At 40.7% G+C, this 17,129-nt stretch overlaps 1 protein-coding gene across 1 annotated transcript in view; it reads right to left on the bottom strand.

Annotated features, from left to right (window-relative positions):
• MTHFD1L (methylenetetrahydrofolate dehydrogenase (NADP+ dependent) 1 like) overlaps positions 1-17,129 on the bottom strand; it is a 159,746-nt gene that overhangs the window by 53,605 nt on the left and 89,012 nt on the right. The window contains exons 21-24 of the mRNA XM_050893993.1: positions 14,937-15,076; positions 13,164-13,205; positions 11,982-12,082; positions 11,384-11,561 (exon numbers count right to left, since the gene is read on the bottom strand). Of these exons, the coding sequence (XP_050749950.1) occupies positions 11,384-11,561; positions 11,982-12,082; positions 13,164-13,205; positions 14,937-15,076 (461 nt within the window). The remainder of the gene's footprint in view (positions 1-11,383; positions 11,562-11,981; positions 12,083-13,163; positions 13,206-14,936; positions 15,077-17,129) is intronic.

Here is a 17,129-nt window from a genome sequence, read left to right as displayed (position 1 = left end):
GAGGTTTAAAGACGGTCCACAAGACACTTTCTGAACATGCTGACTATATGATTATTGCACCTTAATTGGGTGGAATGATGTCACATTCCTGACTTCAGGCTTTTTACAGGAACCCAAGCAGTGCAAAAAAATCTAATGAGGATTGGAGATAACACATTGCGAATATCCTGGATATAATTTCTGGCAGCATTAAGCTGAATGGAATACTTAGCGACCTGGCTAGCCGTCACGAGATGAAACTTCTCTCAGGTTGATTATTAAATATGTTCATACCCATGGCAGTTTTGAACACACTGGAAGAATTGCAAAACGTGTCTGTTAACTTGCCTTTTGGGTGCTGTTTGCCTGCAGTCAAGGACTAACAGCAATAGCAAAAGCAAAGGCAAAATGAATTCCACTCCCCGTTGTCAGTAGGCCAATATCGAAACTAACAGCTTTCTGCTTAAGCCTCAGTAAATTCATTGAGATGGAGATGTTTGTTTAGATTCAGCTTGCATTTGTGTCAAAATGTTTCAAACTAATTTGACAGCAACACAATTACTATGCCCTCAGCCCCCTTCCAGTGACCATAGCTATAGTTTCCAAACGAAACCCAGTAGGGCTCTGGCTAACTTCAGAGGAGACTGTTTTAATGACAGTGGTGGCATTCTGCTCCTCCTGGGATGCACGCAATATCTTGCATGACTGAGTCTGAGCTGGACAGTCAAACTGTATCCCTACGGATTTATGGTTTGGTTTTGGGTTTTTTTTTTAAACCAGAATTTCAGCTACTTTTCAGGCCAGTACCCACACCTCAAATTTTGCAAATGTAACCTCAGAAGCATCACCAGTGGGGAAGCAGTTGCAGGAGTGTGAATGGCAAACAAAAGTGGTTTTCTGAGACCATCACATGTTTTTGCAAGGCGTGCGCATACAAACGGATGAAGCAATGTGCATGGAGTCAGAGGAGAGTTTGAGCCTATTTAATCTCACAACACAGGCAGATGAGTCCTGGCTGAGCCCAATTTAGATAGAAATCAGCAGGGAGGCACAGATGCGCTATACACATTAACGCAGCCCATGCATGTGCACACTGTCAGACATGCTTCCTTCCTGAATTTTCAGGAGTAGGGAAAGGAGTACACTACACCGTGCTAAAGATCCACCTGTTTCCTAGTATTTAGTGGGATTTTTAAGGGATTATCTATTTAGAATCGCAGTGTAACAGCATTTCAAGCTAAAAAGTTTCCTGTGTTTCAGTTATCAAGTAATACTGCTAGGGAACTTCATTTTAATTTAACTTAAGTATTTTCCAAAGAAAAGCCACCTAGTACTTCACATGAGAAATAAAAATTAATTTTGCTTGAAAATAACATAATGGTATTTAGCAGAAAAGAAGCTCTAGTAATTCAAGAGACTTTTTACATATATGCCACAGCAGAAGCCTGGATGTTTACAAGACACTTGCAGGAAGAATTCTTACTTTTTCTTATCTGGTCTTTAAGGGCAAGTTTAGCTTTAGATTTTCAACAAAACTGTTGATTATTCAGCACTTCACTATGGAAATAGTCTCACTGATGGGCACAGGCATCCACCATATGTAGTAATGCTTCACAGTGCTAATTCATATGGAAAAGTGCTTAGCTGAATTCAAAGGGACTGAAAAAGAGAGGCATATTGCACAAGTAACTAAATCATTAAGGGATTTCAAGCTGGATTTTTGCTCCAGCTGATACCAGACTCTTCTAAAAAAATCATGTGAGCTACCTATTTGTTCCTTAAACACCTTGGTCAAATATCTGCCAGTGGAAACCACGTATCTCAGATCCTTAGAAAAAATAAGTAGTTTCACATCTCTCACTTTTTTTGTCTGAGAATTTTCTACATTGGCCTAGGATATTCCTGAACCTGTTGTTCATTCCCACTAGCAAACTACAACGTGGCACCTTCAGCTACACTGATGCAACTATTTGCAGGCCATCAGTAAAACAGTCTTAATGAAAGGAGTATGAAAAGTCTCATCCAAACGGTGAGTGTCGATGCACCCATATGAACAGCAACTTGGTTCCACAGCACCCCTCCTATCTGGACAGCTATGGTGATAATGATATTTATAAAATGCGCAGAGCGTCAAAAGCACAAAAGATTTAGGATCAGCAATAAAGCTGTTTCTCTTCTCATTTCCCTTATGTAAGGTTGTGAATGTTACACAACTAAGTACATTTAGGCGGAGAACAGGTGACAGATACACAACAGACAGTATGGATTTAGACAAAAATTGACTTTTATAGATATGCAACTACGTATGAGTACTAACGCTGAAGGAATTATGGCAGCTTCAGAGAATTCATTCCAAATTTAGTTTTAACTTCTTGAGAAAATGATAGCATGAAATACTCAATGTAAATTTATACTGAACATGAGAAGGTGCTACAGGGCCACACGGTATAAATACCTGCTGACAGTTAAGCAGCTTTGGTGTTTCTCTCAGAAACAACCGATCTCCTCAGCCCTGCCAGAGACAATGTGCATTTCTAACATCTCACACATTCAGAGCTACCAAAGCCATACGCTTCTTCTGAGGCAAGCACAAACACATGTGCTCGTTGAGGCTGCCAAGCACTCACACCATAAACGGGATTATCTCCTTGGCTAAAGCATAACAAGTGCTACAGCAGAAGTGCACCAACTGCCTTCACAAAACCAGTATCTGTGTAGCTGTACATTTCATTACTTGATAGAGAATGATTAAATCAAGAAATCAGCACCAATAAAGAGGAGAGCCTGTCATTCCCAAGACTGAATTGATTATCCAAGATGAAATCACACCAGCGTTGTCACCCAGCCACACTGCTACTTCCAGGCCATCCCCCTTGCAAGATGTGATGTTAGTGCAAATTGGTGCTGTTTATTACACAGTCTTCTTTCTTCCAATAATATCAACAGCAATGTTTTTACCAAAACGCAATTTAACAGTGTTTCATTTCTGCTAGCCTTTCCTCACATTTCTGTCACTCTTCATCTCTTCCTTCAGCTACAACAGCAGACTGCGGATTACCATTTTTCTACGTGGGGCTTGATGAGGATTTCCATGGACAGCAGACCAGCTTCAACAGACCCTCCTTCATCCTCCCTTCCTCTGCTGCTCACACTCACCCATGTGCCAGTGCAACTGAGAGGGCAGCACTGCTGTTTGTGCGGCTGCACATACCAGAGAAAGTGATCCAGGCTAAAATATAACCCAGGGGAAAAAAAAAGCTATTGTAACCCCGATCAGTTCACACATCCAGTTTACCATAAAGGCAAAGCCAGTATAAAGCAGAGAGACAGAGACAGCTTAAATGCTATCTCTACAGAAAGAATTGCTCAAACTGTTCAAAATCTGATCACTGAAATGTACCAGCAAAACAGGGAGTTGGGACAGGGACACGTGGCTTGGGCTGAGATGCCTGAAATCAGTCTTGTTGCCAAAAGTCAGTATCACGTGAAACGAAACATGCAGATTACCAGGGACCTGGCTTGGGACTGTGCTCGGGATTCCCATCATTTCCATCCTAATCTGGACACCTGACTTTAAGCTCTTTGGCTACTGGAGAAAGGAGTTCATCTTTTTAACGCCCCATAGCCAATCCCCGAGACTGCTGAAAACAATCCCTGTTCCTTTCCTCCTTCCTTTCTTCTGCTTTTAAACATTCCCCCTGACTTCCTCACCAAAACAAGAGTCCAACAGAAAACGTCTCCAAAAAGCCAGAGTCAACAGCAGTAAGTCCGTAGTCATACTTCATTCCACTAAGTAGCGTGGCTTAGTTGCAACCATCAGAAGCACTGGGGTTATCTAGCTTAAATTGAATACCTTAAGTGAATGCCCATCAGTGCAGCACTGTCTGAAAGGATCTCTTCACAGTTATACAACATAAATATTTAAAACTACTTCATTCTCTCAGAAAACTTAAGATCCTACTGAAAAACATGCGTTTAACCAGAGAACATACAAAAGCACTATTCACTTGTAACTTACACATCTAATACTTCAAGTTCTTTAAACATTCACTTTAGTCTCACTGCTTATTTTTAATTATGAGATCATCAGTTTAATTATGAGGTCACAACCTCTGGGTTTATTGTTGCTAAGCCGCTTGTGTTTTAACAGAAATTCTTAAAATAGTTTAAAATTCAAGGCAGTGGCTTTTTTTTTTTTTTTAAATTTTAACTTATGCATTCACTGAAAGCAATAATAAAGAATCGCTGGTTGGCTAAGTGAAACAGTATGCAGACATCACTCATTCCTCTTCTTGGGAAGGTTGCCAAATGAAAACATATGATGGGAGTATGGCTGAAGGTGCTGTGTGGGGTGACAGAGTGCAGTGCTAAAACAATAGCTGACTCTGCACATTCAAACTCCTACTTCTAGCTTTTCCCCTGGATAAAATAAAAACACATTTATTAAAGTATCTGTATATTCTGGTTCCAGAAGATCTGTGGCTGACAAAAGGATTCCCAAGCCTTTAGCATTCCTCTTCCTTTGTTGGCACAGGACAAGAGTTTGTTTTTTAATTTGTGGAAAAGCATATTCAGTCAAGTTAAACAGTTTGTGAATCAACACCTAAGCCTGTGGCCTTAGAGATTTATTTTCCATTTCCCCAACTTTGAAATCCCAGCTGTGTCTAAGAAAATTGCTTCACATGAAGAATAGGAAAATAATGAAAACAAACATAAAAGTGCAGTGCCGTCAAGAGCCTACATCCACAAAAAAACAGAGATGGAGTGGAAGAAAGATAGCTTCCAACCCTAGAACACCCAATTCAGTGAAAGAAGTGTCCAGACTCCACCGAAATCTCTTGGATGGGAGTGGGAGGAGAGACTGGTACAGCCCTGTGGAATTCCTCTTTAATGTGGCTTCACTGCTAGATGGCTTAGTAGCAGTAGGGTAGGGGGAAATAGTTTAAAGAATAGCATACCCTGGAGGGCAGCATAGCCTGCATTTCAAGATGAGAAATGATATCCATTGTTTATTAGGAAAAGTTTCAGTAAGGAACATCTATAATTTTATTTATTCCTACTCCAGTAGTGCTTAAGGGCCTTCCATTGGGTCCATACATGACTGAACTCCATGCTGTATAAAGAACAACACAGAAATTCTTTGCCTCCTAGGCAAAAGAACAGAGGTATGTTGGGCTGATGTGACAGCAGACACACGATGGATGGCTTTCATGTCTTAGCGGCTTCATGGTATTAGTGGAGGAAAATAGAAAACACCCCTGACGCCTCCCTGCCCCCCCCGCAGCCATTCAGTCACACTGGGATTGAAAAGATGACCAGTTTACCAATGAAGAGAAACACTCTGCCTTAGGTCATTCCCCTGGAGGTCAGTGTCCTCAAACCCAGGCCGCATTAGCCCTTCTTGACTCTGCCTTCCTCTTCAAGCCACTCCCCTTCTAGTACATGCACCAAAGAGCCTTCTCCTCCATTGACCAGTCTCTTCCCTCCTTCATTACTCACAGCTCATTCTTGTTATTGGAGACCGTGGCCAGCAGATGGAAGAGAAGAAAACGCACAGAGAACCGCTGCCGGCAGAGTTTTCTCTGTTTTGATGCTACCCTTAGAGCCCTCTGAGTGACCCATTTCCTCTGACAGCTGAAGCTAAGACTGGAAGAAATGAGCCAAGTGGCAGCCCACACCATACTGCCATAGCACAACAGAGGCAGGGGCAGCCAAAACTGTGGGCTCAGATGCTCCAGATTTGCCCAAGTTATTATTATGCTCCCAGCAGGGGAAGAAAAATACCAGTGCTGAGGCTGCTAACTGCTTGAATGCCTTCCTGAGAAGTGCTGCTACTCAACCTCAATCCCAGTGGATGGCCCCAAGCTGAGAAAGCTCTCCTTTGTTCTGCAGGCTGGCCAGGCAATTCACTGCACTCAGCCAAAATATTTGTGCAATCAACTTCCACAGTACAACCTGGAAATATTTTCATTTGTCATGATATTACCTAAAGGCAGAGCACTGGCAAAAATAGGTGTCATCTGACAAACTTGGAAGACTGGAACAACCCCTTCTCCTCCCTCCCTTTTGTGACCTTTACACGCTTCAATTTAGTTTTCCAATGCAGCATAAATCAGGTGATTTGAGGCTCTTCCATCATGTCTGTCAGGTTAGAATGTCAGTCTTTTAAGGGGACAATGCTAACTCACTGACTGGCCAGATATGCTGATCCTGCCTCATGCCATGTGCCCGTCCTTCTCCTCTCTCCTATCTCTTGGAGTGTTAGCCCACTGCGCTCCAGTTGCCTTGCAGGAAGGGGCAATGCACCTCTTAAAAACCTAATGCCTGCCTTCATTCAGACCTATGTTTCCTCCCCCAGGTTGAGGAGGGCTGCTGTAAGTCAAGGGGGAGTTTACCATAGGAGAAGAGAGGAGACCAGGATAGTGAAAGAAGGCAGGTTACTCAACAGGCATGCATTAGTGGAGAATATAGCTTCCCCCCCTGCCAAGAACAGGCACTGAAGCCAGAGAAATTTGGGAATGGGATGTGTATGTTTCCATCCTCTCCTATCCTCCCCCTAGTTATCTAAACTTACTTTTAATGGGTCAGTCAACTTTATTTTGACTAATAGCTTTCTGCTGCAACTTAAAGACCCATACTTCAAGAAAAGTGAACCCAGAAGGGAAGTCAACAGTGATAAGAGAGTTGGTATTTTGATTTTTTCCATATGTAGCAAGAATATATATTAAAAAAAACCCCACAGATTATTTCATAGAGAGTTTAGGAGGCCTTTAAAACCATCCTCCAAACACTGAAGAGAAATACTCAGCAAGAAACCAATTCAACAGTAAAATAAGAGAGGTTAGTGTGCAGTGGTGGCAAAAATCCCTATTAACACCACGCGCTACTATAGTATTTATTACAACTACTGTCAATAATCTTTTAAACTATGTTATAAACTCTGGAGCCTATCATACGAAAACTCATCCTTGCTCCTGAATGCCCCCCACCCTATGCAATTCCTAATACTGTAAGCATTTCATGGTACACTCTATCGGTTTATGTCCTTTTCTTACTCTTTTAAAGTGACAACAGTGCTAGCATTACTTGTCAGAGGTCACTTCTTGTACTTGATCCATGAAATGACACTGGCACACATATGCACTCCCAAAATCATATATGCAGCTATTCTTCGCACTGCCCTCAAAATATGCTTGAAGCTTATTCTGTTCTCGTTTCAACTCCTGAAAAATATTTGTTCATCTAATACCAAATGTCAAACAAACCCTTGCTAGAATCAAGAAGTATTAAAAAAAAAAGAAAAAAAAGTACAAGCATCAGCTACTAGGTTAAAAACAAACACTTGCCTGCTTACAGAAATAAATCAAGAGAACCTGAAAAGCAATCTAATAGTGGGACTACAGAACACTGTGTCATGTAGAGACACCTGAGGAAGTTTAAACAGACCAAATGAGGTGCTTCAAGGAAAATAACCACATTAGCACAGTTTTCTAATTAGACTAGTTTGCTATGATACTCAACAGGACCGCTTAGCTGAGCCTGAGTCCTGAACTGACACAACTGTGTTGTGTCCACTGTCTAAAATTGCTCATTCAGAACACACTTGGGTATCACTGGACAAGATGGTACAAATGTATAAACATACCTCAGGATTCAGAAAAAACATAGCTCTTCCTCAACTTTTTACCAGTATTTGACAGATCTAGAAAAGACTTTCTTGTTCTTCTCACACTATACACATTTGTAAACACCTTTCAAGAAGTCTTTGTCTTCAGATATACATTTGGAAATTACATAAAGCGCTGCAGAGATGCGTGCCATTTGGAAAAAAACCAAAGAGAGCACACTTGACCTGGACTATCCTCTAATTAGATGCCTAGATGCTGCAAACTTTCGTCTAACTGGTAAAAAAGAATCTAAACCAGTTTTACATATAGGGGTTTTGTGTTTTGTTTTTAAATCCCCAGGGTAATGCTTTCTAAAAAACATCAAAATGTTGAATGAACCTATTATGGCTACAGTGGTGTGTGCTGTTGGAAGTTGTTCTAATTATAGACAGTTTTGGAAGAAAATTCTGATTAAGTTTTCCAGACTGAGGAAAATAAGATGCATAGATATCAAAGGACTAAATGGAGACATGGAGTAAATGGAAGAGTACAGTAATCTCATAAAGACAGACAGAGATATGAATGAAGTGGTGGTGGTTTTATGCAGAGTATTTCCCCCTTCAGCCTTCCAAAGGGGAAAGAAAAGATGAAACACCACAGCAAACCCCGTCAAACTTGAGGGAACCAGGACTTAATAGTATTCAAGTAACTGGACAAATCCAGCAGACACTGGAAAGATGAGGGATGGAACTACATCCTTTCACTTATATCCCCTTTAGGCACACTGACAGGGGGAAATCATCTGTCTGAACCCCATCTTACTACCTCTTCTCTTTCTTAATTTTCTGTCATAGTTACCCCTTTGAATAGTAGAAATCAGTCCTCAAAACTGCTACATCAAAAAATCCTCTTACAACCTTAATTAGTATCTGGGTAGGCTCATTTGGAAGAGGTGGCTTTCCTTCATGTCTCTATGAGCCCAGTGACCAAATGACCTACCATACCATACAAGCGACAGCATTGCTGTTTCACTCTCCTACTTCCAACTGCTTCAGCCTCCATCCTTTGCACAGTAAGAATGAAACAGAAGCCTGAATGTTACACTTTACTGTTTTTGTTGGCCTGAATTTACTTTTTTACAGTATTTTAAAACCTTTATATATTTTTATAAAATCCCTTCAACATATTTTTGAGGCTTATAATACTTGTGTTAAGTCACAGGATATTAAGTTGGTGTAAAGATGTGATTCATTCCCTTTGTGCTTAAGATCATGCTGCTTATGCAACAGCACAAAACGATGCGTCTGGGAAAGACATTAAAGTAGAAATCAATCTCATTTTCTTCCTTCATAGAGGCAGAGTCCACCCATACCAATCCTTTCTACTCATTCATACCACAAGATTGTAAGCTACATAGAATAAAGTAACACCAGAGCTTAAATATGGGACTCGTCAAACGCTAACGTGCTATCTCTGTAACACAAGTGTCCTATGGGGAAAACTATTACACATATTTCTGAAAGAATTTTTTTTTTCCATTTTATTACGCAAAACCCATAAAATGATATCCTCAGTTTCCAGAGCATCTCATTAGAGACAAACTCAGAAAGGCAGATACATTGTCCATTTTTTGGCTGTAAAAACGTTCCATGGGCAAAATGCCTTGAATAGATGTCGCAGCACTTACATTCCCAAGGTATTTCCATCCATTCTGTGAAGGCAGTGGTTAATACTAACAGGAGTTGTCTGGATTACTGACATTTGGAAAAACAGTGGGGGAGGTGGAAAGAAGAAATAAAATGGGTGCAACAGATACGGGGTACATATCAGGGAGGAGTGAGAGTGAAAGACAACAGTAGGGCATATCTACCTCAGGCTGAACTTTTTCCTGGAGAGAAGAATCAAAACAGGACCTTTCAGCCATTTAAAAGAATGAAGCTGAGGTTCTGCTGTTAAAAAATAGCATTCAAACATTTTCTAAAGAAACTTAAGTAGCACTGTCAACTGGGGCACAGGATCTGAAATTTGACAAGGGCTTCCTTGGTGCCAGAGAAGTCTATTTTGCTGCCCAAATTTTAACCCACCCACATTTGGATAGTCAGGAAGGTCCTGAGAAATCATTTGTTTAACCTTCTCGGCAATACGTCCCTCCAAATGTTCTGCCTGTACAGTGGTACTCCAGCATAGTGCTTTCAGGGGCCCAAGGAGCCCTTCCTTGCAAGCTGCTCCTCTTGACAGCTCATGATGCTGCGATGTTACCTTGCAGACGACTGCAATAACAAAGTCTCCAAGGCGTGGAAAAAAGAGTCACTATCTCCAGCAGATACAGGGTTGAAACTTGGACCACACTATCCTTTGTTAGGTTATCTGGCTAAGTAAATTAAACACAAAGCCCAAGCAAGGATCAGAGGAACAATGACAGGTGGAGGAACCCTAGTAATGTAATCAGTGGAAAAACCTAATCAATGAAAATTAGAGCATGCCAAATTGCCTGTTTCCTAAGACCATCCAAGGGGAAGGATGAGACCATTGTCCTTGGTCTGAAATGCACCAGGGTGTGTCAATGGGGAAACCCTTTCCTCAGAAAACTTTGCAAACGACAGGGGGTGATTGCCTACAGCAGCACAGGACTCATTATGGGATGTAGGAAGAAGAGCATTTTGGGACTGTGTAAAACTTATGACGGGATTTTTGAAGGGGATTGTGGGAATGTGTAAAGATTGTTAGGGCATGTTTAGTGGAAGGACCAAAGACGGGGAAAGGGAATAATCAAGGTGGATTGAAGAGGAACAAGAGTGGGGAAAAAACAGAGGGAAAAGGGGAAGAAGGGGCTGGTTGAGTGTAAAGGTGTCTGGTCAGTAGCTTGTCTGACTGAGCTCTGTGCTTGAGCACCACAGTCTGTCCTCTATTCTCATGAAATCTGATTTCTGACTACTTTCCGTGTGGGTGTGCTCTCTGCTCTAGATGTGTGTGTAAGAACACTAGAGAGCAGGAAGAGAGGTCTGAGTGCCAGCAGCTGGAGTGAGCCATGAACCTCAGGGGCTCGTGGACCCTGGTGCCAGCAACTGGAGCAGGGCAAGGGCACTGGGGGCTGCTCCTGGATAGACTGAGGATCTAAGGCCCACAGCAGCAGTGACCCATATATCATGTGTGCCATATTGTACTAGCAGACTCCAACTCCGATCAGCAGGAGAGGAGGAACACGACTGGGCCACCTGTGCTCTTCACGTTCATCTGAGGGCTGTGGGTGTGTAAGCGGGTGCTGGTAAAGGCAGTGCTTTCTCTCTGCGTTGACCTGTCTGGCTAGGCAGACGTGTAGCATGAGCGTGCACATGCTACTTCTAACATCCTTCTCATACAGAGAGTGAATGCTTCAGGGAGCCACAAGTTGGTGCAATACCCATGACTGTGAGACAGTATCGGGTACAGACAAATGAAAAATATTTCATTTTAGCTGGTTGTCAGGACAAATACCATGACTGTGAGATCTTTGTGGAGAAGTCTCCCACAATAATTTGTGAATGCTCCACCTACAGACATACTTTTATGTTAAACAAGAAAGTATAACAAACATCATTCAATGCACTAAATAATGAGCATTACCAGCAAGAATCCTGCTCCTCTGATTAGACAAGCCACAGATTGATTGTTCTCTCCAGCTTTTGTGATTTTAAGCCAAGTCAAGCCCCTTTCCAAGTATGTTAGATAGCTTTGTTGCAATGTTCTTCTTGTTTTAAACCCAACACTGATGCAGCATGCATTCATTTAAAAAAAAAAAAAAAAAAAAAGTATCTTACCTCCAAGCTGTAGAGAAATTTGAAACTGTTTTTCTGATTGGCTGCCTTTTCCACAGCTTGAGCTAATTTTACTGCTCCTCTACCACCAGCTGACCAGTGATTGCAGGGTACAGCATCAAATGCTCCAGATTGCTTTGCAATCTTACACACCAGATCAACCTCAGCAGGAGAGTCAGTTCTGCCAACAAAACAGTTCCGTCTCATTATTTTGTTTAATTAGTTCTCTTTCATAACCTTATATACTTAGCCTTATTCTACCATAGCAGATGCAAAGCAAGTCTATATAGCAATTGTGCCATATACATAATGCATTTATATACAGCATATGTATTTACATGTTTCAAGAACACTTTTTGTAATTGTTATAGCTAATAAACATAAAAGATTAATAGTTCCATAACAGTATATACTTTTTTTGGTGGTTTTAAAACCTTAAGAACAAGCTAAGGATTTAAAGGTCTTTATATTAATGATGAAAAAAAGAAATTCTTTAATAGCTTCTTTTCTTCATGGCAAAACTGATTAATTTAAAAACCAAGAAAAGTGTGAAATTTGAACTGTGGATTTACTTACAAGAGTAATGAAAGAATAGACTTACTTGAAGACGTTTAGAGCAACCACAACAGGAACTCCAAAGAGCTGAGTAATTTGAATCTGTTTCTGTAGATTACAGCAGCCATCAGCTACCAGCTGGAGGTTCTGTGCAATTATATAAAAATTAATGGAAATGGTAAGATACATCAAGTCTTCTCTAGCCAAAGAATTTTCCATAAACTAAACTGAACATAAACAGTGCTGATCATGACAGTTGCAGGCAAGTAAAATGCTTCCAGACAAAAATATTTTGGCACTTATTAATTCTTATTTCAATTAATAAGCAACAGACATACTTAAGTAACTAAGCAGTGTCCAAAATTTGTACATGAAGGCATTGCTCTCTTCTGGGACACAAGAAGACAGTGCAGCTGATGACTGGTTGCCTGTTACGATTGTGAAAGGGCTGTTAGTCTCTTGTTTGCAAAGTTTATAAACAAACTATAGTAGTGGGGTGGGGTTTAACATACAGATGTGTTAGATAAATAGTCTAATCTATATATACATATACATCCCAGATAAAAGCACATTACTGGATTTCCTTATTTACTCTTTTACCTCACACTTTGTACATCTTGTCTTAATTGCAACAACACACATATCCTTAGCCTGATAAAACCAAAAGACCAGAATTTGTCTACAGTGAAGAGACAAAGAAAACAAACCTGTAGAATCCACTCTTGTTTGAAGAGTGACATCCAACACCAGACGTGAAGCACAAACAGATTAAACCTGTTGTTTAATGAACAGGTTAAGCTATCATTAATTTCAGGGAGTATCTTTGATCCCTGCACCACTCTGCTCTTGTGCTTCCATAAATGTCTGTATGACGGACTGGAATGAAGAGCTTATCAGCCTGAAAACTTAGTGGTCCTGGAAAAACTACTGAAAAAAAGTTATTTTTCAGCTAGCTCAGTTCCTCAGTACAATCTACCATGCAGTCACACACATAGCACACACAAGAGGGGTAACACCAAGTGGCTGGGGGAAGATGAGATGGCTTTACTTGTTGGCAACGCCTGTTAAAGGTGTTCACTGAATGTCAGCATTAGAGCACGCTATTGTCAAACCTCAGTCTGCACACAATCCAGCCAGAGGAATGAGAAGTTCTGATTCTCCATACACCACATTATTTTGTCCATTTAAACAAAAACTTCTCCTAAAGTTTTATAATAGTTCCTCTTACCTCTTCTGTGTATTCTTTCTTCAAGGGGGCACCAGCAGTTACCTGGAATAATAAACAATCGAAGTCATCACAGATTGGCACTTGTCATAATCCTAAATGGTTAGAAGTCCACTTTTGCTTACTTTCTATACTGCCAGTCAGCACATACATTGCACACAACATCATAGCTTGACTGCAGCTTCTCTTTTATTCCAAGTTACACCGCTACATGGAGAATAGCAACACTTCCTATCGTATTTGGGTAGCAAGATACAGGTAGAGACTCAGCAACTAGTTGTAAAAGATTTATTAGAGAGGAGGTAATTGGATCCCATTCTACATGCTTAACAATGCACCAGCAGTGCAAAGACAATGGACAGCAACCTCCAACAGCTGGCTGAAGGAATAACAGCAACACAGGTGACTAGAAGAGGAACATCATCTTTGGGTGTCCTGTAATTACTGTCCGTGGCAAGGAACTGCATGCAAGTAATTTACTTTGCTGGAAAGCACAAAGGTGTACAGACAAAGAGTTATCACCAGGTTACTATATTGAGTCTCCAAGGACCACATACATCGATCCCAGGCACTGGACTTAGTCGCTTTTGTCTCAAGCATTGGTCTTGGCCCATTTTATAGTTAACCTTCCAGTTATCTGTATACTGATACAGTCTGATACTGATCTGATAACCAGGATCTGGTACTTTACATGCCTCTATGATGCATTATGTAAACACATGAAAGCTTTATACTTCTAAAGACACAGATCAGACAGAAAGAGAGAGTTATTAAGACATATTTAAGTCCTATTTTTGCTAGATTGAATAACACACATGGCAATATACCTGCCTTGATAGGCATGGATGAATATCATTAAAAATAAGGAAAACTTGCATTAGAAGTGGACTAAAATGATAGAAAGTTATATAATTATGTCAACCTGAAAGACTGAAAAAGGACAGCTCCGCTTTAGCTCTAAGAGATGATTAGCTGTAAGGGAGACCATGCATTCCAAAATTTTGTGGCTGTGGAAACAGCTCTGGTATTTTCACCCAGTGAGACTGTTTCCCTGGCAGCATTACTGTCTTGCATGCTGCTGGACAGATGAAAGTGTTTCTAGGAGTTAAGTGTCTGTCTGCTTGGCTAGCAGAGTCCGATCTGATTGTATGACTGAGGAGTACTTCTACAATCAGTAATCGGTACAAGTCTCTTCATGGCTTAAATAGCAAAAAATGATACACTAGTGACTTATGGTACACTGGGAAAACACTTGCAAAGTTTTATCAGTTACCTCAGCATCCCTGAGGGAATTAACCTGCGCAGATAAAAAGGACAGAAGGGGTTCCCATCATTGCAGTGAAAGAAATCTCAAAACCTTCATTAACAATGTTCCCTACTTCCACTCACATACTGCAACCCGAACTCTTCTCATTCCTCCTCAGCTGCCAACTTTCCCAGCATGTGACTACTTCAGTGCACTTACAAACGCTATTTCAAAAGGCAGGGAAAAGAATATATATACACATATTATAGCTTTTTTTCCCCATGCAAACGAACTTCCCTCCTTCAGCAAGATCTAGTACTTCTTCAGAGCTCTTTCATCCCTCTTCTTTCATTTGTGCTTTTCCATTCCTGCATTACCTTTGGAGGTAACATCTATATAATGACGTAACTCAGGAGGAATATCTAAATACTGCCCCATAGGCTACCCCCAATATTTCTTAAATCAAGACATTTTACTTATTTCAAATATTAGCAACAATTTTATTTTCCAAGAAAGGTGCAAAAACTTACATTTGGCCCACCTCCATGCATCTTCAAAGCCCTCACTGTAGCAACAAGTACAACCACACTGGGAACCAAGCCAGAGGCTCTGCATTTGATGTTGAAAAATTTCTCCATCCCAATGTCAGCACCAAAGCCAGCTTCAGTTACTGTTAAACATTAAAAAAACAAAACAAAACCACACATAAAACATGCTTTCGGTTAAACACTGGGGGATATTTCTACTTTAGCATACAGTGCACTTAGATATACACCAGTACTCAGTTTTGAATGAACTTTCAAAGAGGTCTATTTACTTTACTGAGTCTGATTAAAAAGCTATTCCCAACTCAGAAATAAATTCTCTTATTCTTGATATGTACAATATGTCATCAAAAGTAGTCACATGGGAGGAAAAAACCCAAGCAATCCAAATTAGTTTGAATCAAAGTCTTTTAAAAACATCTAGTCCCCTAAAATAGCTGTTTCTGTGTAATTATATTTATTTAAAATGTTTGCAAATTCTTACAGATATAAGATTTCCCTACATTATTCCTCCTCCCTTGATTTCACTAAAGATGTGCTTTCATCACAACTAATGGACCTAAATTCTCCTAGGTTTGCAGAACTTCTGGTCATCTCCTGTTTTTGTGGAGAGGATGTTTAATTATAAGCGCAAACCAGCAGTTACAGTCATGTCTCAGTGTTGAAGATGCTATTAAACAGTGAATTCTGTAACAGGATTTTGCACCAAAGAAGTCAGACATTAATGTAACATGACTCAGGAGAAAAATCTGTACAGAACTAGGATACGCCTGGCAAAGTATTTTTAGCAGAGCTACAAATAAAAGAGAAGATAATCTGTATTAAATTATGTCAGTCTCTTCAGAGCTAATTTGCTCTGATTTGTCAAATATCAATTATTTCAATTGCCTCTTTTAAAATCCAAATAATTTCTTTTTATTAGACAAACACAAGCACACAGCAATTAAAAAGTTCAAGGGATTAAATCTCCTGTTGGTTGAAAATTTGCCAATGTAACTATTTCCCACCAGAACACACTGAAGAGTTGGGTTCAATGCGTGCCTCTGGAAGATGTGAATGGACTTTCAGCCAGACAAGTCAGGGTGGGAAAACAGCTTGCTCCAGAGGCTTCTGGACCTGACTCCAAGCAGGGCTGGTAACGTGTCCTCATAACCCCAATCAGCTTGCAAAAACTAGTAAATTCCTTTTTCTTTCTCTTCCGCTTGCCAGCAGTTTTGACTCTCATGCTTAGGGAGGGAGGGGACCACAAACAGCTGATTGAACACTTCGGGGCTGGAAACCTTCAGCAGGGTCGAGGAGGAGGAGGTACAGATCTGATCTGCTGCTGTGGGAGAAAGTATCTTTCTGTTGGCAGCCGATCTGCTTTAGGAAGTCCCAGCCATGTGCATTTGTCCTCACCCCACCGGTCCTTTTCCACCTCTCCTTCATTTTGCACAGGCCGAAACAATTGCCTGTATGGCTCCGCTCAGAGGGAGGAAATGGCTGCTGGGGCTGGGGGAGGAAGCAAGAGCTAGCAAATAAGGGGGTGGGCACGTGGGGGAGAGCAGGAACCTCTTGAAATAGTAACATGGCAAGTGTCATGATTAACGTTCTCCAAAATCACTGTAATAAGTATATTATCTTTTTCTGAATAGCCCTGAGAAAAACAGACATACTAAACATGGAAACAAAACAACAACAACAACAAAAACCAACCAACCAAACAAAAAAAAGAGGTTTATGCAAACACAATAATTCACAGGAACAAAGCTAATGTCAGAATAAGTCATATTAAAAGCAGAGCCAGGGATCACATGCCTGCTTTCCTGTAACCCCCATTCTTCTTCTCTGGTCTCTTATGTGGCACAGTGTGATTAATGAGAACTCTGAGTCAGGAATATATAACCACGATCAATCTTTAATATAAACAACAGATAAACTACCAAGTACTTGAGAGGGTGGGAAAATAATTTGTTTCTTACAGAGATTGCCAGCATATACACATAGCAGTCTCCTACCATTTCCAAACAAAGTTTCCAGGGAGTTAATCCTTTTCATGCCAAGCCTTTTCAAGGGTCAGTTTTCCTTAGAGAAAGGGGGATTGCAAGTCTACCTTTCAGTGAGAGAAAAGCAGAGATGTCAGCCTTCCAGTAAGCACAGCAACTGCTCACACAGCGCTTCACAGCTCTCAGGGAGGTG

Source organism: Gymnogyps californianus, chromosome 3 (genome assembly GCF_018139145.2).
Source record: "Gymnogyps californianus isolate 813 chromosome 3, ASM1813914v2, whole genome shotgun sequence".
Lineage (NCBI taxonomy): Eukaryota > Metazoa > Chordata > Aves > Accipitriformes > Cathartidae > Gymnogyps > Gymnogyps californianus.
The sequence above is the reverse complement of the archived record's forward strand: the minus strand, read 5'-3'. Positions and strand labels throughout refer to the sequence as shown.